General features: G+C 44.4%; 1 protein-coding gene across 19 annotated transcripts in view; it reads left to right on the top strand.

Moving 5' to 3' along the window:
* The window catches only part of LOC121549957 (transcription factor 7-like 2), a 119,910-nt gene that overhangs the window by 25,402 nt on the left and 68,744 nt on the right, over positions 1-25,764 (top strand). For all 19 annotated transcript variants that reach the window (XM_041862928.2, XM_041863522.2, XM_041862851.2 and 16 more), the window contains exon 4: positions 24,560-24,661. In XM_041862928.2, coding sequence (XP_041718862.2) covers positions 24,560-24,661 — 102 coding nt within the window. The remainder of the gene's footprint in view (positions 1-24,559; positions 24,662-25,764) is intronic.

Below are 25,764 nucleotides of genomic sequence, written 5' to 3'. Positions count from 1 at the left end.
TTTGCATATATCACAGGCTGGCAGGCTAAGAGCCTGGGACTTCCCCACGCCACACTCCAAGCCTTTGATCCTTTGCTTTGGAGGTAACATCAAAAGGAGAGGCATAGAAAGGCAGCTACTACTCTGAAGTTCAATGTTCAACTTGATGGCTTGGCTGAGGGCTTTTTTCCTCTCCTCCTCCCGCCGCTGCACTGCATCCCCCAGCTGACAAAAACACACAGTTTGTAGCTAAGGTTTTTTCTAGATCATGTTAACCTTTATGGAACCTATCTGGAACAAAACGGGAACCAAAAACAACCTTTATGAATCGCTATAGGTGTAGACATAGGTTTATTCATACCGTATATATATTAAGGTGTGCAGTGTAAATTATCTCCGGTGCCAGGACCTCGCCTTTTTTTCCTAATGCGTGAATGACATGCAGCTCCCAATATTGAAGAGGGTTGCATCAATGCTGGGCCTCGTTGGCATAAGAGAGGATATTACTCCATATTGTTTGCTACACGCATGTTCAGATGTATTCATCTGTCTGTCAGAGCGAGCTGTCAGAATGTGTTAAGGGGAGGAGAACGTCCTCTGTTTCAGCTCCCGTGCTGACTCACTGGAAAACAACTCATAACTGCTCCTATGATGAACGCTTAGCTTATTATCATCATCTGTATATAAAAAAAAAGATCCTTCGAAGCAGAACACTATTTCAGAATGAAAACTACTGAGAATATAGGACATACTGGAGCTAAATGGATTGAGCTAGGGTATAGTGTCTATCCTCTCTCTTTATCTCTGCCTCACTGCACCAATTAGGAAAGGCTTGTGGCCTGTTCTCTTTACTCTCTCTCTCACTCTCTCTCTCTCTCTCGTTCCCCCCTCTCTCTCTCTCTCTCTCGTTCCCCTCTCTCTCTCGCTCTCCCCCCTCCCTCTCTCTCTCGTTCCCCCTCTCTCTCTCTCTCTCTCTCTCTCTCTCTCTCTCTCTCTCTCTCTCTCTCTCTCTCTCTCTCGCTCCCCCCTCCCCTCTCTCTCTCGTTCCCCTCTCTCTCTCTCCCCCTCCCTCTCTCTCTCGTTCCCCTCTCTCTCTCGCTCCCCCCCTCTCTCTCTCTCGTTCCCCTCTCTCTCTCGCTCTCCCCCCTCTCTCTCGTTCCCCTCTCTCTCTCGCTCCCCCTCTCTCTCTCTCTCTCGTTCCCCTCTCTCTCTCGCTCTCTCTCCCCCCCTCTCTCTCTCTCTCTCTCTTTCCCCTCTCTCTCACGCTCTCACACTCTCTCGTTCTTTCTCACACACACACACACGTTTGGCGTGTCATTAGCCCGCCTGCTGTAATGCGGGCGGTTGAGCTCTTAACTTATTTCTACGTCAGTTACAGTGTGTGTGTGAACATCAGTGTAATGATCTCCATCCAGCCGGGCTGTTGCTCCCCAGCTAAGAGATGCAAAATTAAGCTGATCAATAGATGGCCTCAGCTCGTTATCGACGTATTAACATGGTTTTGGGATTTGTGTCTGTTTTCATGGGGTACGTCGGAGAGATATGAAAAAGGGAGTAACAAAGTGTGTGTTTTCAGAAATTGTTTTTTTACTATGAAGTTTGCATGTTTAAAGTAGGCTATACAGGGCAAAGGTCACACACAGCAGATAGTTTTTGTCACGCTTTCCTCTGTGTCTTTCTCCCTTTCCCCTACATTTCCATTGGCCGGTGGAAATAACATTGACATTTACGTAATTTAGCAGACGCTCTTATCCAGAGCGACTTACAAATTGGTGCATTCACCTTATAGCCAGTGGGATAACCACTTTACAATATGTTTATTTTTTTTTAAATGTTGGGGGTGGGGTAAGGGTAGGGTAGAAGGATTACTTTATCCTATCCCAGGTATTCCTTAAAGAGGTGGGGTTTCAAGTGTCTCCGGAAGGTGGTGAATGACTGCGCCGTCCTGGCGTCGTGAGGGAGCTTGTTCCACCATTGGGGTGCCAGAGCAGCGAACAGTTTTGACTGGGCTGAGCGGGAACTGTGCTTCCGCAGAGGTAGGGGGGCCAGCAGGCCAGAGGTGGATGAACGCAATGCCCTCGTTTGGGTGTAGGGACTGATCAGAGCCTGAAGGTACGGAGGTGCCATTCCCCTCACAGCTCCGTAGGCAAGCGCCATGGTCTTGTAGCATTTTTTTTACATTTACATTTTTAGTCATTTAGCAGACGCTCTTATCCAGAGCGACTTACAGTTAGTGAGTGTATACATTATTTTTTGTATTATTATATATATATATATATTTTTTCATACTGGCCCCCCGTGGGAATCAAACCCACAACCCTGGCGTTGCAAACGCCATGCTCTACCAACTGAGCTACATCCCTGCCGGCCATTCCCTCCCCTACCCTGGACGACGCTGGGCCAATTGTGCGCCGCCCCATGGGTCTCCCGGTCGCGGCCGGCTACGACAGAGCCTGGATTCGAACCAGGATATCTAGTGGCACAGCTAGCACTGCGATTCAGTGCCTTAGACCACTGCGCCACTCGGGAGACAGATGCGAGCTTCAGATGCGAGCTTCAACTGGAAGCCAGTGGAGTGTGCGGAGGAGCAGGGTGACGTGAGAGAACTTGGGAAGGTTGAACACCAGACGGGCTGCGGCATTCTGGATGAGTTGTAGGGGTTTAATGGCACAGGCAGGGAGCCCAGCCAACAGCGAGTTGCAGTAATCCAGACAGGAGATGACAAGTGCCTGGATTAGGACCTGTGCCGCTTCCTGTGTAAGGCAGGGTCGTACTCTCCGAATGTTGTAGAGCATGAACCTACAGGATCGGGTCACCGCCTTGATGTTAGCGGAGAACGACAGGGTGTTGTCCAGGGTCACGCCAAGGCTTTTTGCACTCTGGGAGGAGGACACAACGGAGTTGTCAACCGTGATGGCGAGATCATGGAACGGGCAGTCCTTCCCCAGGAGGAAGAGCAGCTCCGTCTTGCCAAGGTTCAGCTTGAGGTGGTGATCTGTCATCCACACTGATATGTCTGCCAGACATGCAGAGATGCGATTCGCCACCTGGTTATCAGAAGGGGGAAAGGAGAAGATTAGTTGTGTGTCGTCTGCGTAGCAATGATAGGAGAGGCCATGTGAGGATATGACAGAGCCAAGTGACTTGGTGTATAGCGAGAATAGGAGAGGGCCTAGAACTGAGCCCTGGGGGACACCAGTGGTGAGAGCACGTGATGCGGAGACAGATTCTCGCCACACCACTTGGTAGGAGCGACCTGTCAGAGTGAGCCGCGCCGGAGATGCCCAGCTCGGAGAGGGTGGAGAGGAGGATCTGATGGTTCACAGTATCAAAGGCAGCAGACAGGTCTAGAAGGACAAGAGCAGAGGAGAGAGAGTTAGCTTTAGTAGTGCGGAGAGCCTCCATGACACAGAGAAGAGCAGTCTCAGTTGAATGACCAGTCTTGAAACCTGACTGGTTTGGATCAAGAAGGTCATTCTGAGAGAGATAGCAAGAGAGTTGGTTAAAGACGGCACGCTCAAGAGTTTTGGAGAGAAAAGAAAGAAGGGATACTGGTCTGTAGTTGTTGACATCGGAGGGATCGAGTGTAGGTTTTTTGAGAAGGGGTGCAACTCTCGCTCTCTTGAAGAGAGCCAAACAGGGAGTTGGTAAAAGACCATATAAAAGATTAATCAGTAATTAGCTTGTGTGCCTACGTTTGTTTGTTTGTGTCTCTGGTGAAGGGGGGATTCAGAGTCAGACAGATCACCCAGTGATTAAGCGAGGCAGTAATTAGCCATGAGGTGTCTGTGTGTGTGCAAGAGAGACAGAGGGGGGGTGTGCAAGGGGAGGGGGAGTCATTGTCAGTTGATTTGGAGGTGAGGGGTGGGGTACAGAGGAACAGGAGAGGGGAAGGAGAAACACCCACGCAGCCCGGCCCACGTAGCAGCCTCCTTGACCCTCTCAGAGTCCTGTTGTCACGGCAACATCCTCCATTTTAATGAGCTCCAATAACCACATCCTTATGACTTATTTGTTAATTATAAACTGGGTGGTTCGAGCCCTGAATGCTGATTGGCTTAAAGCTGTGGCATATCAGAGGGATGACCCAAAATTACTTTTTACTATTATAATTACGTTTCTAACCAGTTTATAATAGCAATGAGGCACCTCGGGGGCTTGTGGTATATTGACAATATACTACGGCTAAGGGCTGTATCCAGGCACTCTGCGTTGCGTCGTGCTTAAGAACAGCCCTTAGCCGTGGTATATTGGCCATATATCACACCCCCTCTGGCCTTATTGCTTAATTAAGCTGTGACAGTGAAGAGCTAGTCTCCCAGTGCTATAATGTGTGTTTAAATGGATGGAAAACAATTAATCAGCCTATTCCCTGTATCACAGTCAATGAGATCATATTGCCCTCAGGAACAGCAGATTAGTTTAAACTAGGCTTAATCTGTACTCGCTCAATCGGGGTATGATGATGTTTTCTCAAGGATACAGTATATTACAGAGAATTGTAGATGTACAGATTCCTCGGACCGCTGTGAGGTTTTCTGCTGTAGTGCAAACTGTCTTCACTGTCTTGGAGGTGTAGGGCTCCATGCCTGTGCCCTGAAACCATGCCTGTGTCCTGAAACCATTCTGAATTTTGAGCTGGAGCCCTGGTAATGGGCCTCATGAATATGGAGTCTGAACTGCTCCAAGGTGTGTGTATGTGTGTGGGCTTGTGCGTGCGGAAGTGTTTGAGAATATGTAGAAAACCTTTGTAGGTTGTGTGTAGAAATGGTCTGTGTGCGTGTTATTCTTTTGTGTTCTTTTAGGGTGTGTAGGCGTAGCTGTGTGATCGCTGAGCGTTTTAATGTGTGTGTATGTGAAGCCTTTGTGAAGGTTGAGTGTGTATGTGTGTGTGTGTACAGTCGTGGTCAAAAGTTTTGAGAATGACACAAATATTAATTTTCACAAAGTCTGCTGCCTCAGTTTTTATGATGGCAATTTGCATATACTCCAGAATGTTATGAAGAGTGATCAGATGAATTGCAATGAATTGCAAAGTCCCTCTTTGCCATGAAAATGAACTTAATCCCCCAAAAATGTCAGCCCTGCCACAAAAGGACCAGCTGCCATCATGTCAGTGATTCTCTCGTTAACACAGGTGAGAGTATTGGCGAGGACACGACTGGAGATCACTCTGTCATGCTGATTGAGTTAGAATAACAGACTGGAAGCTTTAAAAGGAGGGTGGTGCTTGAAATCATTGTTCTTCCTCTGTTAACCATAGTTACCTGCAAGGAAACACGTGCCGTCATCATTGCTTTGCACAAAAAGGGCTTCACAGGCAAGGATATTGCTGCTAGTAAGATTGCACCTAAATCAACCATTTATCGGATCATCAAGAACTTCAAGGAGAGAGGTTCAATTGTTGTGAAGAAGGCGTCAGGGCGTCCAAGAAAGTCCAGCAAGCACCAGGACCGTCTCCTAAAGTTGATTAAGCTATGGGATTGGGGCACCTCCAGTGCAGAGCTTGCTCAGGAATGGCAGCAGGAAGGTGTGAGTGCATCTGCACGCACAGTGAGGCGAAGACTTTTGGAGGATGGCCTGGTGTCTAGAAGGGCAGCGAGGAAGCCACTACTCTCCAGGAAAAACATCAGGGACAGACTGATATTCTGCAAAAGGTACAGGGATTGGACTGCTGAGGACTGGGGTAAAGTCATTTTCTCTGTTGAATCCCCTTTCCGATTGTTTGGGGTATCCGGAAAAAAGCTTGTCCGGAGAAGACAAGGTGAGCGCTACCATCAGTCCTGTGTCATGCCAACAGTAAAGCATCCTGAGACCATTCATGTGTGGGGTTGCTTCTCAGCCAAGGGAGTGGGCTCACTCACAATTTTGCCTAAGAACACAGCCATGAATAAAGAATGGTACCAACACATCCTCCGAGAGCAACTTCTTCCAACCATCCAAGAACAGTTTGGTGATGAACAATGCCTTTTCCAGCATGATGGAGCACCTTGCCATAAGGCAAAAGTGATAACTAAGTGGCTCTGAAATTTTGGGTCCATGGCCAGGAAACTCCCCAGATCTTCATCCCATTGAGAACTTGTGGTCAATCCTCAAGAGACGGGTGGACAAACAAAAACCCACAAATTCTGACAAACTCCAAGCATTGATTATGCAAGAATGGGCTGCCATCAGTCAGGATGTGGCCCAGAAGTTAATTGACAGCATGCCAGGGCGGATTGCAGAGGTCTTGAAAAAGAAGGGTCAACACTGCAAATATTGACTCTTTGCATAAACTTAATGTAATTGTCAATACAAGGCTTTGACACTTATGGAATGCTTGTAATTATACTTTTCCAATCTGACGGCCATGGAACTACAGTGAGGGAAAAAAGTATTTGATCCCCTGCTGATTTTGTACGTTTGCCCACTGACAAAGACATGATCAGTCTATAATTTTAATGGTAGCTTTATTTCAACAGTGAGAGACAGAATAACAAGAAAACAATCCAGAAAAACAAATGTCAAAAATTTTATATATTAATTTGCATTATTATACAGGTAACGAGCTGAGATTAGGAGCACACTCTTAAAGGGAGTGCTCCTAATCTCAGTTTGTTACCTTTATAAAAGACACATGTCCACAGAAGCAATCAATCAATCAGATTCCAAACTCTCCACCATGGCCAAGACCAAAGAGCTCTCCAAGGATGTCAGGGACAAGATTGTAGACCTACACAAGGCTGGAATGTGCTACAAGACCATCGCCAAGCAGCTTGGTGAGAAGGTGACAACAGTTGGTGCAATTATTCGCAAATGGAAGAAACATAAAAGAACTGTCAATCTCCCTCGGCCTGGGGCTCCATGCAAGATCTCACCTCGTGGAGTTGCAATGATCATGAGAACGGTGAGGAATCAGCCCAGAACTACACGGGAGGATCTTGTCAATGATCTCAAGGCAGCTGGGACCATAGTCACCAAGAAAACAATTGGTAACACACTACGGCGTGAAGGACTGAAATCCTGCAGCGCCCGCAAGGTCCCCCTGCTCAAGAAAGCACATATACAGGCCCGTCTGAAGTTTGACAATGAACATCTGAATGATTCAGAGGAGAACTGGGTGAAAGTGTTGTGGTCAGTTGAGACCAAAATCGAGCTCTTTGGCATCAACTCAACTCGCCGTGTTTTGAGGAGGAGGAATGCTGCCTATGACCCCAAGAACACCATCCCCACCGTCAAACATGGAGGTGGAAACATTATGCTTTGGGGGTTTTCTGCTAAGGGGACAGGACAACTTCACCGCATCAAAGGGACGATGGACGGGGCCATGTACCATCAAATCTTGGGTGAGAACATCCTTCCCTCAGCCAGGGCATTGAAAATGGGTCGTGGATGGGTATTCCAGCATGACAATGACCCAAAACACACGGCCAAGGCAACAAAGGAGTGGCTCAAGAAGAAGTACATTAAGGTCCTGGAGTGGCCTAGCCAGTCTCCAGACCTTAATCCCATAGAAAATCTGTGGAATGAGCTGAACGTTCGAGTTGCCAAACGTCAGGCTCGAAACATTAATTACTTGGAGAAGATCTGCAAAGAGGAGTGGGACAAAATCCCTCCTGAGATGTGTGCAAACCTGGTGGCCAACTACAAGAAACGTCTGACCTCTGTGATTGCCAACAAGGGTTTTGCCACCAAGTACTAAGTCATGTTTTGCAGAGGGGTCAAATACTTATTTCCCCCATTAAAATGCAAATCAATTTATAACATTTTTGACATGCGTTTTTCTGGATTTTGTTGTTGTTATTCTGTCTCTCACTGTTCAAATAAACCTACCATTAAAATTAACAAACGTACAAAATCAGCAGGGGATCAAATACTTTTTTCCCTCACTGTATATACTGTAGTTACCTAAATGTTACCTAACAGGTAACCACCTTGTTGTGTCAGGGTGACATCCATCCAACATCACAAGGCCAATCATCATCATCCTCAAGCCATTCAAGGTGGCTGCAAGAAGAGGTTCCAGGGCTCTGGCTCAACCTTCAAGTCCTTATTTTATACTTTTAATATTACCACAAAAATGTACGCACAATGTTCACCTATTACTCAACCTTTTTTCTAACACAGAGCGAGAGTCTTGCGTAAGGGGCTGAGGCACACCTAGCCCTGCTGTGCTAGCATGCTGAGCTCACGTAACCACTATGTAGGTCAGTGTGCTCGAGAATCCACTGGCGGAAGCAGGACTGGGATCTAACCTGAGCTTCTCACCTCAGCCCTGATCTCACTCGCTCTCTGCCCACACTCGCTGTGCTGCTCTGGGCTACTGTAGATGAGTAGTACAGTTATCAAGCAGATGCGTTCATCCAAAGCGACCTGCAGTTTATACTTTCTGTGTGTTTAGTATTTGCTCAAATTGAAACAATTAGAACCGTGCTCCGACCAACTGAACCACGGTAGACCCAAGAGACCCTTCGAGAGCTTTGTTTAAGCATAGACTGAGGAGGATGTGTAACCACAGTCTTGGGGAAAAGGCCCAGACACGGAGAGAGTCAGAGAACTAGAGACCGAAGCTGAGATAGAAGCAGTACGGACCTGAGAGCTGAGCCAGCCAAGCCTGATGTTAAAGATGCCTGTGCTATTTATTAGTGTCCCTGGTCTGTCGGAGGAACAGCAGGCTCCTGGAGTCCTCAGCCTCCCAGCTCTATTTATAGAAAGACCCAGGGATACTCTTAATGACACTGTGTGGTAGAGACAAGGGGAGTTAAAGAAACACAACACTGTTTACTTTCTGAGTCAGTATGCTGGAAATCCACCAAGAGTTTGGAGTCACACTGGGATGATGTCATATCCTTGGAGAAGATGTGAGTGCCCTGGTGTGTCTGTGACTGGTCTTCCTTACTTCAAGTGGGATCAGTGCTCGACTTGGGCAGGAGCTCACCGGAGCTGAGTACCGGCACCTCAAATGTTCTACTGCTTGAGCTCATGTTCCACTTATAGAATATTAGCTCAAAAGTATTGTGGAGCTCCAGGTCCCACAGTCACTCAGTTTATTTCTCATTGGTTCAGATGATTTTGTCTTTCGAACAGACATGTTTATAATAGAGCATTTTACTACTGTAATTACATTTTGTTCAATCATTTTTGGATATTTTTTGTTGAATGTGTGTTGCGCAATCTTTTGAAACTTGTGTTGCAAATCAGTGTTTTAAATGTGTTCTTTTATTTTATTTTATCTCACCTTTATTTAACCAGGTAAGCCAGTTGAGAACAAGTTCTCATTTACAACTGCGACCTGGCCAAGATAAAGCAAAGCAGTGCGGTAAAAACAACAACAACACAGAGTTACATATGGAATAAACATAACGTGCAGTCAATAACAATAGAAAATCGATATACATTTACATTTTTACATTTTAGTCACTTATCCAGTGCATACATTTTTTCATACATATACAGTGTGTGCAAATGTAGTAAGTTATGGAGGTAAGGCAATAAATAGGCCATAGTGCAAAATAATTACAATTATAATTTAGTATTAACACTGGAGTGATATATGTGCAGAAGATGATGTGCAAATAGAGATACTGGGGTGCAAATGAGCAAAATAAATAACAATGTAAATAACAATATGGGGATGAGGTAGTTGGGTGGGCTAATTACAGATGGGCTGTGTACAGGTGCAGTGATCGGTAAGCTACTCTGACAACTGATGCTTAAAGATAGTGAGGGAGATAAGTGTCTCCAGCTTCAGAGATTTTTGCAGTTCGTTCCAGTCATTTGCAGCAGAGAACTGGAAGGAATGGCGACCAAAGGAGGTGTTGGCTTTGGGGATGACCAGTGAGATATACCTGCTGGAACGCATACTACGGGTGGGTGTTGCTATGGTGACCAATGAGCTAAGATAAGGCGGGGACAGGCATGTGTCCACACCTGTTAAGTAAACAGTGTAGGAGCAAGACTGCACATATCTCATGAACCCGTGTTTGAGACCAGCGTTAACATCCAGAACAGGACAGATTAGGAAAGGGTTCGGGGCCACATTTTGAGGAAACAGTGAAAATAATCCATTCCAAAATAACATTTATTTTATAGAAGAGTACAATGCCTCAAAGTCTTTAAAAACCAGCACAGCCTTGGCCACGTTGTTTTCAGACAGTTTTCAGAATACGTTTAGAGGATGTGGGGGGAGAGGGTGTGGTGTGGTGGTGGTGGGGGTGTAAGAGGTGAGGATGAGGGAGGTTTTGGAGTCAGGGCCTTGTGGAACCCCCTAGCGGTTCTGGCTTTGGAGTAAATACAGGCCCAGCGGACCCCTTCCCGCCCCGGGGCACGCAAACCCCAGGCCTTCCCACATTCCACTTTTATTTTCCTGCTTGCAAAACCCCTCTGGCTATCAGAGCTAGTGGGGCTTTTTTTGTATTTACTCATAAAATGTGTATTAGAAGAACTAAATCAGTCATGAAGAGCCCTCTCGCGTCGACTAACTTTCTCTCAGCTCTGGCTGTACTTCCTTCCCTCATCTACTCCCCTCAATGTCTGCCTGCTAATTTCACTCTTCTTCCTCCTCATCCTCAGTTTTCTGGAGACGAACACACACACACACACACACACACACACACACACACACAAATGTGTGGTGTATCCTAGAGATTGGGAAAGGGTCTCTCTGTTGACCTGGGGGATTTCAAAGAGTCTGGATTGCATAATTCTTCTCCCCCCCTCAATTACAGAAAATGACTGTTCCCGCCCCAACAATTGGGTGCATGTTTTAGCCCTGCACCTGTGGCCTAGACAAAGGAACCCACAAATATCAAGAAGGAAACATATTCGCCCATCATTTTCCAGTATTATTTGAATCTAGCAGCTGTCCTTAGGAGAATATGAAGTTAAACAATACACTTTCTTAGACCTTTTAGTCTCAGTCAATCCCAATAAGACTTGACACTGGGATAGTGGGATTGACTCTTTTGAAGGGGTCTCAGCAAACACAAATAAACCTCTTTATATTTGTTTTTTGATTTGGTGTTTTCTGAAAGCTGTCATTCTGATCCCAGGCCCCTGTCCCCAGGGTGTTATTGGACATGACGTACTGTTAGCTATGGTGTGTTCCTTTGTGTGAGCATGTGTTCAGTAATGTGTGTTCGGTGAACACGTCTGTCTCATTGTGCATGCGCGTAACTTTGAGTGTATACATGCATATGTCACCGTGTGAATGCATGTGTTGCTCCTTGTAGCCTACATGTCAAAATCTGTGTGTGTGGGGTACACATCCACTTCTCTTGTGTCTGGGTGGCGGTGGCTGCGTCATGGCTGTACTATGAGTCAGCGCCCATTGACACAGATGGGCCGGAGATCTGCCCGGTGTCTCCAGAGCAAGACCCAGGCTCCATATGTTGCCGGTAAACCGGAGCTGCTCGCCCCTCTCTCCCGCTCTCTCTCTCTCTCATTGTTTACGTGGCTGGAATGCCTCTGGACCACGTTTGGCCTGCGACCGGGTTTCACTTCATCCTCTCTCGCCGGCCTGCTGGGAATATTCACGGTGTTCCGAGACACTTTGGCACTTTAGGAAGCCTGTTTGTCTGATTGGGGGAAAGCCTCTGCTCTTAATCCAAAACTAAATGAACAAGCCGGTTTGCACCAAGGATTGGGTTGCATGTGATAAACACATTAGATGGGGTTTTAACAACAACAGGTTTTACACCATCGACCGCCTCCAGAATTCAGGGCCGCTGACTCAGTGTAAATAGTTTATCGCTAATAAAATTGCATACGATTATTTTATTTAGTCAGTGAGGGTGTATTGACGCTTAGCTTATTTGTGAAATGTATACATATTGGGAGAGCTTTAGTAACATTATGCATTAGACTAGTGTTAATGACATATGTATCAAAGTATTTCAGGTTAATATGTTCTAGTAGTCTATTTGTTATATATTTGAAATAAGAGTCCCCTCGTATTCCAAGTCAAATATTCAGGACTATCGCCCAACTTGTGGTGTGTACGTGGAAGGATATGTGAGCACTCACAATGCACTCTGTTGTCTCCTGCTGTGGCCTCCTCCTGTATAAGGGACGGCACTGGGTTAGCCTCAGCTTGTTTGCATTGTGATGACTGGCTCACATTCAGCAGCTCATACCATGCCAAGCTGAACTTCTGCATCAGTCACTCAAATATGGCAAGCAGACAGTCCAGCAGTTAGACCTTGGTAGTGAAATGTGGGGGCTTGGGGCTATTTTTTAAGACCACCTCTCCCTCTATCACTAACTCTCACCCGCTTTTTAACCAGTGTGCTTGTCACTATGGGAAATCTCCAGGCGAGAGAGGGAGAGTTCATCCCTCTGTAAGGATTTAGAGGACTCCCTTGTCTTTCACTTCATCAGAGACAATTGAGTCATTCAGCTCCCATTGTTGGTCCGGTGAGCCGAGGAGAGGCCAAGGGTTAGGGGGGGGGGAGAGAGAGGACAGTGTGTGCTCTGGGTGGCTCTTAGGGGTCGGGAGATGCCGGGGGTAAGGGGAGGAAGAAGAGGTGGGGGGCGAGAGAGTTATCCTCCGGAGCAATTTGTCACATTGGAATGGCTCTTGAGTTACCAGGGAGGCCCTCCTAGCGGGAGAGTTTTTCGAGGTAGGAGGAGGAGCAGGGCAGCAGAGAGGGGTCAGGGGTCACGGCCTACTCAAGCCCAGGCGGCGCGTCCGTCAGCAGGCACTGGGAGGGGGGAGGAACAGAGGGAGGAGGGGAAAGGGGGAGGAGGTGGGGTCAGAAAGCTTGCCACTCGCCGGGGCTCCGTTTTCCTTGGCATGCTTGTAAAACCTGCAGGAGGGATTAGCATGTGAGAGCTGCCTGTCAGGGCATGTGCACTCTGCCTTTCCGTCTCTCTCCGTTCTAGCGCCACACTCTGGGGTGTCACCTTTCACCACCCCCACACACCCACCACCTCAACAGATGTCCCCTCACTCAAGGCCTCCCTGCGGTTGTGTCTGGATATTTGTGTGCATCTGTGTACTCAACTTGGACAATCATTTGGTTAGTCTAGTCTATGAGAATTCTGATTCCAATGACTGGAATCAGAATTCAGGCCCTTTGGCACCAGTACACTCTTAGAAAAAAAGGTACTATCTAGAACCAAAAAGGGTTCAAAAAGTGTTCTTGTAGAACACTTTCCACAGAGGGTTCCACGGTTTTTTCTGGATCAAAAAGGGGCTTAGGTGGGCTTGGTAGTGGGTGTGGCATACGCGTGGCAATGGACACAGTCGGCCGGTCGGCATGGCGGAATATTAGAGGACATTTTAGAGGCCCCCATCTTGGTGGTGTAGATAAATGTTGGAATTTTTAAGCCAATTTCCTGCAATTCTACAAATGTTTCTATGGAGCTGAGAGAAATTTGTGCAATTTTTAAAGCTAATTACCTGCAATTCTGTGCATTTTGCCATAGCTAAATCTGTGTTGTTTTCCTCAAACATAATAACAAAATCAATATTTTTCTATTCTCCCTGAATGTCTAGCTTTTTTTTGGTAATTGTTAGTTCTCAAAAGATTATATCATAAAAAAATATATAGCTCCATTATCTTTTCTACATACTTTATATCTGGTTTTAGTCGTTTAAGTTTACACTGGGTTTTCCATCCACACAAAATGTATTTATAAAAAATATATATACAGTTGAAGTCGGAAGTTTACATACACTTAGGTTGGAGTCATTAAAAGTTGTTTTTCAACCGCTCCACAAATTTCTTGTTAACAAACTATAGTTTTGGCAAGTCGGTTAGGACATCGATTTTTTTTTTTTGACCTCCACAAGTCTGGTTCATCCTTGGGAGCAATTTCCAGTGGTGATCCTAACTGACCTGAGACAGGGAATTTTTACTAGGATTAAATGTCAGGAATTGTGAAAAACTGAGTTTAAATGTATTTGGCTAAGGTGTATGTAAACTTCCGACTTCAACTGTATACAGTACCAGTCAAAGGTTTGGACACACCTACTCATTCAAAGGTTTTTCTTTATTTTTACTATTTTCTACAATGTAAAATAATAGTGAAGACATCAAAACAATGAAATAACACATATGGAATCATGTAGTAACAAAATAAGTGTTAAACAAATCAAAATATATTTTATATTTGAGATTCTTCAAAAAGCCACCCTTCGCCTTGATGACAGCTTTGCACACTCTTGGCATTCTCTCAACCAGCTTCACCTGGAATGCTTTTCCAACAGTCTTGAAGGTGTTCCCACATATGCTTAGCAATTGTTGGCTGCTTTTCCTTCACTCTGCCGTCCGACTCATCCCAAACTATCTCAATTGGGTTGAGGTTGGGGGATTGTGGAGGCCAGGTCATCTGATGCAGCACTCCATCACTCTCCTTATTGGTAAAATAGCCAAGGTGGTGTGTTGGGTCATTGTCCTGTTGAAAAACAAATGATAGTCCCACTAAGCCTAAACCAGATGAGATGGCGTATCGCTGCAGAATGCTGTGGTAGCCTTGCTGGTTAAGTGTGCCTTGAATTCTAAATAAACCACAGACAGTGTCACCAGCAAAGCACCCCCACACCATAACACCTCCTCCTCCATGCTTTACGGTGAGAACTACACATGCGGAGATCATCTGTTCACCCACACCGCGTCTCACAAAGACACGGCGGTTGGATCCAAAGAACAAATTTCCACTGGTCTAATTTCCATTGCTCGTGTTTCTTGGCCCAAGCAGGTCTCTTCTTATTATTGGTGTCCTGTAGTAGTGGTTTCTTTGCAGCAATTCACACAGTCCCCTCTAAACAGTTGATGTTGAGATGTGTCTGTGACTTGAACTCTGAATCATTTATTTGGGCTTGAACTTTTCGGTATTGACTGACCTTCATGTCTTAAAGTAATGATGGACTGTCATTTCTCTTTGCTTATTTGAGCTGTTCTTGCCATATTATGGACTTGGTCTTTTACCAAATAGGGCTATCTTCTGTATACCTTGTATACCTTGTCACAACACAACTGATTGGCTCAAACGCATTAAGAAGGATAACAATTCTACAAATTAACTTTTAAGAAGGCACACCTGTTAATTGAAATGCATTCCAGGTGACTACCTCATGAAGCTGGTTGAGAGAATGCCAAGAGTGTGCAAAGCTGTCATCAAGGCGAAGGGTGGCTAACCCTTGAATGTGTAGGTGTGTCCAAACTTTTGACTGGTAGTGTATATATATATATACACTGCTCAAAAAAATAAAGGGAACACTAAAATAACACATCCTAGATCTGAATGAATGAAATAATCTTATTAAATACTTTTTTCTTTACATAGTTGAATGTGCTGACAACAAAATCACACAAAAAATATCAATGGAAATCAAATTTATCAACCCATGGAGGTCTGGATTTGGAGTCACCCTCAAAATTAGTGGAAAACCATACTACAGGCTGATCCAACTTTGATGTAATGTCCTTAAAACAAGTCAAAATGAGGCTCAGTAGTGTGTGTGGCCTCCACGTGCCTGTATGACCTCCCTACAACGCCTGGGCATGCTCCTGATGAGGTGGCAGATGGTCTCCTGAGGGATCTCCTCCCAGACCTGGACTAAAGCATCCGCCAACTCCTGGACAGTCTGTGGTGCAACGTGGCGTTGGTGGATGGAGCGAGACATGATGTCCCAGATGTGCTCAATTGGATTCAGGTCTGGGGAACGGGCGGGCCAGTCCATAGCATCAATGCCTTCCTCTTGCAGGAACTGCTGACACACTCCAGCCACATGAGGTCTAGCATTGTCTTGCATTAGGAGGAACCCAGGGCCAACCGCACCAGCATATGGTCTCACAAGGGGTCTAAGGATCTCATCTCGGTACCTAATGGCAGTCAGGCTACCTCTGGCGAGCACATGGAGGGCTGTGCGGCCCCCCAAAGAAATGCCACCCCACACCATGACTGACCCACCGCCAAACCGGTCATGCTGGAGGATGTTGCAGGCAGCAGAACGTTCTCCACGGCGTCTCCAGACTCTGTCACGTCTGTCACATGTGCTCAGTGTGAACCTGCTTTCATCTGTGAAGAGCACAGGGCGCCAGTGGCGAATTTGCCAATCTTGGTGTTCTCTGGCAAATGCCAAACGTCCTGCACGGTGTTGGGCTGTAAGCACAACCCCCACCTGTGGACGTCGGGCCCTCATACCACCCTCATGGAGTCTGTTTCTGACCGTTTGAGCAGACACATGCACATTTGTGGCCTGCTGGAGGTCATTTTGCAGGGCTCTGGCAGTGCTCCTCCTGCTCCTCCTTGCACAAAGGCGGAGGTAGCAGTCCTGCTGCTGGGTTGTTGCCCTCCTACGGCCTCCTCCACGTCTCCTGATGTACTGGCCTGTCTCCCTGGTAGCACCTCCATGCTCTGGACACTACGCTGACAGACACAGCAAACCTTCTTGCCACAGCTCGCATTGATGTGCCATCCTGGATGAGCTGCACTACCTGAGCCACTTGTGTGGGTTGTAGACTCCGTCTCATGCTACCACTAGAGTGAAAGCACCGCCAGCATTCAAAAGTGACCAAAACATCAGCCAGGAAGCATAGGAACTGAGAAGTGGTCTGTGGTCACCACCTGCAAAACCAGTCCTTTATTGGGGGGTGTCTTGCTAATTGCCTATAATTTCCACCTGTTGTCTATTCCATTTGCACAACAGCATGTGAAATGTATTGTCAATCAGTGTTGCTTCCTAAGTGGACAGTTTGATTTCACAGAAGTGTGATTGACTTGGAGTTACATTGTGTTGTTTAAGTGTTCCCTTTATTTTTTTGAGCAGTATATACAGTGGGGGAAAAAAGTATTTAGTCAGCCACCAATTGTGCAAGTTCTCCCACTTAAAAAGATGAGAGAGGCCTGTAATTTTCATCATAGGTACACGTCAACTATGACAGACAAATTGAGATTTTTTTTCTCCAGAAAATCACATTGTAGGATTTTTAATGAATTTCTTTGCAAATTATGGTGGAAAATAAGTATTTGGTCAATAACAAAAGTTTCTCAATACTTTGTTATATACCCTTTGTTGGCAATGACACAGGTCAAACGTTTTCTGTAAGTCTTCACAAGGTTTTCACACACTGTTGCTGGTATTTTGGCCCATTCCTCCATGCAGATCTCCTCTAGAGCAGTGATGTTTTGGGGCTGTCGCTGGGCAACACAGACTTTCAACTCCCTCCAAAGATTTTCTATGGGGTTGATATCTGGAGACTGGCTAGGCCACTCCAGGACCTTGAAATGCTTCTTAAGAAGCCACTCCTTCGTTGCCCGGGCGGTGTGTTTGGGATCATTGTCATGCTGAAAGACCCAGCCACGTTTCATCTTCAATGCCCTTGCTGATGGAAGGAGGTTTTCACTCAAAATCTCACGATACATGGCCCCATTCATTCTTTCCTTTACACGGATCAGTCGTCCTGGTCCCTTTGCAGAAAAACAGCCCCAAAGCATGATGTTTCCACCCCCATGCTTCACAGTAGATACTTATTTTCCACCATAATTTGCAAAGAAATTCATTAAAAATCCTACAATGTGATTTTCTGTATTTTTTTTCTCATTTTGTCTGTCATAGTTGACATGTACCTATGATGAAAATTACAGGCCTCTCTCATCTTTTTAAGTGGGAGAACTTGCACAATTGGTGGCTGACTAAATACTTTTTTCCCCCACTGTATATATATACACTGAACAAAAATATAAACGCAATATGTAAAGTGTTGGTCCCATGTTTCATGAGCTGAAATAGAAAATCCCACAAAGAGCTCCGTACATCTTTCCCTCGATCCTGACTAGTGTCCCAGTTCCTGCAGCTGAAAAACATCCCCACAGCATGATGCTGCCACCACCATGCTTCACCGTAGGGATGGTGCCAGGTTTCCTCCAGACGTGATGCTTAGCATTCAGGCCAAAGAGTTCAATCTTTGTTTCATCAGACCAGAGAATCTTGTTTCTCATGGTGTGAGAGTCCTTTAGGTGCGTTTTGGCAAACTCCAAGCGGGCTGTCATGTGCCTTTTACTGAGGAGTGGCTTACGTCTGGCCACTCTACCATAAAGGCCTGATTGGTGGAGTGCTGCAGAGATGGTTGTCCTTCTGGAAGTTTCTCCAATCTCCACAGAGGAACTCTGGAGCTCTGTCAGAGTGACCATCGGGTTCTTGGTCACATCCCTGACCAAGGCCCTTCTCCCCCGATTGCTCAGTTTGGCCGGGCGGCCAGCTCAAGGAAGAGTCTTGGTGGTTCTCAACTTCTTCCATTTAAGAATGATGGAGGCCACTGTGTTCTTGGGGACCTTCAATGCTGCAGACATTTTTTGGTACCCTTCCCCAGATCTGTGCCTCGACACAATCCTGTCTCGGAGCTCTATGCACAATTCCTTCAACCTCATGGCTTGGTTTTTGCTCTGACATGCACTGTCAACTGTGGGACCTTATATAGACAGGTGTGTGCCTTTCCAGATCATGTCCAATCAATTGAATTTACCACAGATGGACTCCAATCAAGTTGTAGAAACATCTCAAGGATTATCAACGGAAACAGGATGCACCAGAGCTCAATTTAGAGTCTCATAGCAAAGGCTTTGAATGCTTATGTAAATACGTTTTATTTATTTAAAAAATCTGCAAAAATGACAAAAAACCTGTTTTCGCTTTGTCATTATGGGGTATTGTGTGTAGATTGATGAGGATTTGTATTTATTTAATCCATTTTAGAATAAGGCTGTAACGTAAGAAAATGTGGATAAAGGGAAGTGGTCTGAATACTTTCCGAATGCACTGTATTTTGTACACTGTTTGGACTTAGGCGTCCAGGATTTCAATGGCAGAAAAATCCCTGGGGTTCTACATGGAATCCAAAAGAGTTCTATCTGGAACCAAAAAGGGTTCTCCTATGGGACAGCTGAATAACCCTTTTGGAACCCTTTTTTCTAAGTGTGTACAGTGCCTTCAGAAATTATTCACACCCCTTTACTTTTTCCACATGATGTTGTGTTACAGCCTGAATTTAAAATTGATTAAATTCTGATTTATTTAAAATGTAAAAGTGGAATTAATTAAAAATTAAAAGCTGAAATGTATTGAGTCAATAAGTATTCAACCCTTTTGTTATGGCAAAAACGTAAATAAGTTCAGGAGTCACATAATGAGTTGCATGGACTCACTCTGTGTGCAATAATAATTTTTAACGTGATTTTTGAATGACTACCTCATGTTTGTACCCCACACATACAATTGTCTGTAAGGTACCTCAGTCGAGCAGTGAGTTTCAAACACAGAATTTTGAAAAGAATAATAGGCAAATGTTGCACAATCCAGGTGTCCAAAGCTCTTAGAAACTTACCCAGAAAGACTCACAGCTGTAATTGCTGCCAAAGGTGCTTCTACAAAGTATTGACTCAGGTGTGTGAATACTTATGTAAATGAGATATATCTGTATTTCATTTTCAATAAATGTTCACAAATGTAGAATAAGTCAAGGGGTATGAACACTCTATGAAGGCACTGTATATGCTGTCCTGAGTTACCTCACAGTGGTACCATCACTCTCAAGTGCCCCCCACCACTCAAACATCCCCCCCACGTCCCCCCCAGTCCCTTCATGGCAATTAATACCCAATGTGGGGGGTCTGTAAATACCACAAGACCACAATCACTGGAGCTTTACAAGTCGTCCTCTCCGCTTGGGCTGGGAATTGCCAGGGACCTCACAATACAATATTATCACGATACTTAGGTGCCGATACGATATGTATTGCGATTCTCACGATTCTATATGTATTGTGATTTTATACTGTGATTTTAATGTGATTAGATGTTCCAAACATATTGCTCACCATATGTCTGCTGCAGAAGGACAAGAGAGAGTCATGAAAAGTTTTGATCAGAGTTTTGATCAGCCATGGAAATAAAAGTGCTGAAAACTAATTGGCTTCCTATTTAAAAAGAAGATGAAGAACATGCTTTGAAGGAAAAATAGTTGTGGTGCAGGTACAGCCAATTAGCGCAAAAATAATATTGTGATATTGTCAAAACGATACGATATATCGTAAAAAAGAATACAATATATCGTAAAAAATAATATCCCGATATGTAAATGTATCGATTTTTCCCCCATCACTACTTTCCACCCCTCGATGCACAAAAATACAGTTGCAGCAAAAGCCTTGTGTTGTGTCATCAATTAGTCGTTGTGGAGCCAGGCTGAGTTTTTGTTGAAGGGGCTGAGGCAGAGGACGGGAGTCAATAACTTCCTCCAGCACAAACACAGCAAGGCACCCTGCAGTGAACCCTCTGCTAATTACCACTGATTTAGCCACGGTCTCAGGAAAGGTTGTGGCACACACACAAATACAGACGTCTCACACACACACACACTCTTTCTGACGTAGTAACAAACACAGCAACACACAAGTGTACAGATTTCTTCTAGCACAGGCCCATACGTAGAGGACAGAGAGTAGCTCTGATTAGGTAGTTGAATAGGCTACAGGAAATGAGCTGTTGGACAGCGGGGCAGCAGAAGGGCCGTAGTGATTGTTTTATTTAGGGGCTATGGATAGGGACACAGACGTAGATGGAATGACAACATTCCAATTCTAGCTCCGGCCAAGTTTTTTGGACGAAATCCTAGCCCAGCAGTTGATGTTCCCATTGCATCAGAGGCCAAGAAACAAGGCCAACTCGACTTGTCAGAAGTTTCCTTTGGGGGGACCTGGTGTGGTATGAGGCGGCATACATTACGGCACTTCTTTTTTATGTCGGGTTTACTCCAAAACTATTTTTCATGTGCCGGCCTTGAGGCTAGAAGGAGCAGTGCCTGTGGTCCCAAGGTTAAGAAACAAGTCCGGAACCCTCCAGTGTTTCCACTTGCCAACTCTAATGACCCCCTCTTTCTTTCTTTCTTTTTCTTTCTTTCTTTCTTTCTTTCTTTCTTTCTTTCTTTCTTTCTTTCTTTCTTTCTTTCTTTCTTTCTTTCTTTCTTTCTTTCTTTCTTTCTTTCTTTCTTTCTTTCTTTCTTTCTTTCTTTCTTTCTTTCTTTCTTTCTTTCTTTCTTTCTTTCTTTCTTTCTTTCTTTCTTTCTTTCTTTCTTTTGTCATATTCTCTTGGTGTCTGTTTTCCTATCTGGCTCTGTTGCTCTCCCTTTACATATTTAATTGTTGATCATGTTATATCAACTGTACAGAGTTTTATAGTAATTATTTATGGCATATTTTTCCCTTCATATTTTGACTGCCCTCATTCCCATTAGGAGTATTTGCACAGCCCCGCATGCAAATTCAAGGAACTCCTGTCACCGTTTGACATATTGGTTTGAATACCTATTTGAATGTTCTCCGTCAGTAAGCAGTATGGAAGGGTCAGTGGTTCTTACACAGTGTACCCTATCATGATATTTAGTAGTTCTATTTTTCACACCGTACAATAAGTGCCTGTTTCACCCTGTTGACCCCCTGTAACTTAACTAATGTTGGAGGCCCTCTCTGAGCGCAGGCAGGCAGCTGAGGTGACCTCAGTCTGTACCCCCTCCGACTTGGTGGCCCTGACATTCGTAAGGCGAGAGTAGTTTATGTCACAGCCGATAGCAGGGTCACCCCCAAGGGTCACTGTGTCAGAATGTAGTGGGAGCATTAGCTATAGTCAAATAGCAGGCACAGCAAATAGAGGTCTAGAAGGGAAAGCATTCGGCTGTGGGTAGTGGAATGAGCGGGGGGAATTATACTTTCGCTATTGCATTATATGAGTACCCTTTTGAGAGTATCCTTAAATCCTTTGAAGGTAAATAGTCAGTATGACCTGTTGACAAAGAAGACATTGGTCACAATACTTAAGATGCTAGGCTTCTTCTTTATGAAGTTCTTGCCCCTGTAAAGTTTGTCTTGCAATGGTTCAGATATTGCTCTCCCCGATGCCTTAGTTCATAATTCAGAGCAACAGTTCTTCCTCCTCCTCCTTTCCTCGTTACAGTCCAGGAAACTAAATATGGTAGACTATGTCACCAAAACAATCGGCATATCATCTGATTTAAAGGGCTCCGCCCAGTTAATGAGAAAATGGTCCATGTACAGTACCAGTCAAAAGTTTGGACACACCTACTCATTCCAGGGTTTTTCTTTAGTTTTACTATATTCGACATTGTAGAATAATAGTGTAGACATCAAAACTATGAAATAACACATATGGAATCATGTAGTAACCAAAAAAGTGTTAAACAAATCAAAATATTTTATATTTGAGATTCTTCAAAGTAGCACCCTTTGCCTTGATGACAGCTTTGCACACTCTTGGCATTCTCTCAACCAACTTCATGAGGTAGTCACCTGGAATGCATTTCAGTTAACAGGTGTGCCTTCTTGAAAGTTAATTTGTGGAATGTATTTCCTTCTTAATGCGTTTGAGCCAATCAGTTGTGTTATGACAAGGTAGGTATACAGAAGATTGACTTATTTGGTAAAATACCAAGTCCATATTATGGCAAGAACAGCTCAAAATAAGCAAAGAGAAACAACAGTCCATCATTACTTTAAGACATGAAGGTCAGTCAATACGGAACATTCTAATAACTTTTCAAGTTTCTTCAAGTGCAGTCGCAAAAACCATCAAGCGCTATGATGAAACTGGCTCACATGAGGACGCGACGGGAATGGAAGACCCAGAGTTAACTCTGCTGCAGAGGATAAGTTCATTAGAGTTACCAGCCTCAGAAATTGCAGCCCAAATAAATGCTTCACAGAGTTCAAGTAACAGACACATCTCAACATCAACTATTCAGAGGGGACTGTGTGAATCAGGCCTTTATGTTCGAATTGCTGCAAAGAAACCACTACTAAAGGACACCAATAAGAAGAAGAGACCTGCTTGGGCCAAGAAACACAAGCAAGGACATTAGACCGGTGGAAATTTGTATTTTGGTCTGGAGTCCAAATTGGAGATTTTGGGTTCCAACCGCCTTGTCTTTGTGAGACGCGGTGTGGGTGAACGGATGATCAGCGCATGTGTATTTCCCACCGTAAAGCATGGAGAAGGAGGCGTTATGGTGTGGGGGTGCTTTGCTGGTGACACTGTCTGTGATTTATTTAGAATTCAAGGCACACTTAACCAGCATGGCTACCACAGCATTCTACAGCGATACGCCATCCCATCTGGTTTGGGCTTAGTGGGACTATCATTTGTTTTTCAACAGGACAATGACCCAGCACACCTCCAGGCTGTGTAAGGGCTATTTTACCAAGAAGGAGAGTGATGGAGTACTGCATCTGATGACCTGGCCCCAACAATCCCCCAACCTCAACCCAATTGAGATGGTTTGGGCTGAGTCAAACCGCAGAGTGAAGGAAAAGCAGCCAACAAGTGCTCAGGATATGTGGGAACTCCTTCAAGATAGTTGGAAAAGCATTCCAGCTCAGCTGGTAGAGCACGGCGCTTGTACCGCCAAGGTAGTGGGTTCGATCCCCGGGACCACCCATACAGTCATGCGTGCATAATTTTTTTTTTTTTGTGTAAGTCGCTTTGGATAAAAGTGTCTGCTAAATGGCATATTATATTATATATTATTATATTATATATTATAGAATGCAAAGAGTGTGCAAAGCTTTCATCAAGGCATATGGTGGCTATTTGAAGTTTCTCAAAAATAAAATATACTTTGATTTGTTTAACACTTATTTTGTTACTACATGATTCCATATGTGTTATTTCATAGTTTTGATATCTTCACTATTATTCTACAATGTAAGAAATAGTAAAAATAAAGAAAAACCCTTGAATGAGTAGGTGTGTCCAAACTTCTGACTGGTAGTGTATCTATCTACGTCTTGTGTGTGTGTCACTCAGTTAATTATTCACTGGGACAGTCGCTAGGTAGAGTCAGACCTATAACAGTGTGCCGTGGCTCCACAGTGCACCGTTATATGAGGTTGACCAATAAAAGTAATTTAAGTCACCTGGAATCCCAGAGTGGTCACATTTATGGCATTAAGTCATTCTAACCCCATAATCGACTTACAGTAGCCTTCACAGGCATAGAAGGAGTGATTTATTCTACCTAAGATTTGAAATGGTTCTAATTCTTGAATGGATGCCATAAAACACAACTCCGGTATATTTTTCCAACTGCTAGGACATGTAGGTCTCTTTTTTAAGGTCTGTAATAAATGGTTTCAGTCTAATGTAGTTTTGTTTTGAGGGGGGGGACTAATATGACACAGAAAATGCAATGTTATGATTCCTCTCAATCCATATGAAGTGTGTGTTCAAGTTCGTGAGACAAAACCCACCACGTGTCACATCCTTGGAATTACCGTTTGAATTTGGGGCGGCATGTAGCTTAGTGGTTAAGATCGTGGCCCAACGACTAGGTGAAAGATCTGTCGATGTGCCCTTGAGCAAGGCACTTAACCCTAATTGCTCCTGTAAGTCGCTCTGGATAAGAGCGTCTGCTAAATGACTAAAAAGTAAATGACAAAAAAAAAAAAAAAAATATTTGAGTTTTGTTTTTACTTTCTTTCATGTAATCACTTTTAAAATGTTTATTCCTTTTTGTTAATGTTTTATTTCTGCATTGTTAACATGTTTTTCTTTCTTTCTCCACTTTGTTTCTTTCTCACAATCTAGTACCTACAGATGAAATGGCCCCTGCTAGATGTTAACCACGGAAGTCTTCAAAGTAGACAAGCACTTAAAGATGCCCGGTCCCCGTCACCGGCACACATCGTTGTAAGTAACACCCCGCTTTAGTCCTTTACATTTCTCTACCTCTTTTTCCTCTAAGACAGAAAGACAACCCTTCTACTGTATCCTGTTGTATACCTCTGTATACCCTCTTTTTCCAACACAAAACCTGTTGAATGGATGTCAGTGACTAACTGAAATACGTAGAGAGATGGCTGTCTTCCTAGAAATGACAGTCACTCACTAACCAGCCAAGCTATTTTAAGCCGACCAACAGAGGTAACTACTCATCATACCTTTAGAGGGGTGTTTTGTTGTTATAAAGCATTTTGGGGGCTATAAGCATTATATTGATTGTATTGATTGCGTAAAGCCAATGGTAAGAACATGGGAAAGACAAAGCTCACTCGGGATAAGATGGTGGATGTAGTGGACTTGGCAAAGTGGCAGGTGGCCATTGCTCTTTGGACGGCCACGCCGCTTCCGACCCAGTGTGTCGACACAAGGCCCCGCCCAGTGCTTACTGTACAGTAGAGTTTGGAGCTGGATAGTGATATGAACCTAATAGGAAACCTATGGAGATGACCCACAACCTCAGAGAAGGAAGGTTTACTCTTCTGACTTTATGAGCGCAGCGTAGGCGGAGTTATAGCCACATTGTTAACTAACCCACGCTGTTCACTTTCCAAAGGGCATGACTGCCCGGCACACAGGCTGGCTACGTGACTATTGGACCGTGATAGGGGCATGAAAACTGAGTCCTTGTAGTCTAATAGACCATGTTGATATTTAAAAAGCTAGTTCTCTGTTATACTGTTCTGTTTCTCACTTTTCAGCCGTTAAGAGAGGTCAATGTAAAGATTACATAGTGAGGAATATCAGAAGTGTGGCATGAATGTTAGAGGTGTTAGCAAGAAGTGCCTTAGGCCAGTATTAGCATAGTGGGTAGCATTGTTTCTGGAGTTGTACCATTTAATTAGTATAGTTATAGCACCAATGTTAATGTTCAGACACGGTGTATATACAATAATATCGGACATATACAGTTGAAGTCTGAAGTTTACATACACTTAGGTTGGAGTCATTAAAACTCGTTTTTCAACCACTCCACAAATTTCTTGTTAACAAACTATAGTTTTAGCAAGTCG

This window comes from Coregonus clupeaformis, unplaced genomic scaffold (assembly GCF_020615455.1).
Source record: "Coregonus clupeaformis isolate EN_2021a unplaced genomic scaffold, ASM2061545v1 scaf0086, whole genome shotgun sequence".
Lineage (NCBI taxonomy): Eukaryota > Metazoa > Chordata > Actinopteri > Salmoniformes > Salmonidae > Coregonus > Coregonus clupeaformis.
Note: the sequence above shows the minus strand (reverse complement) of the source record. Positions and strands in the feature narration are given on the sequence as shown.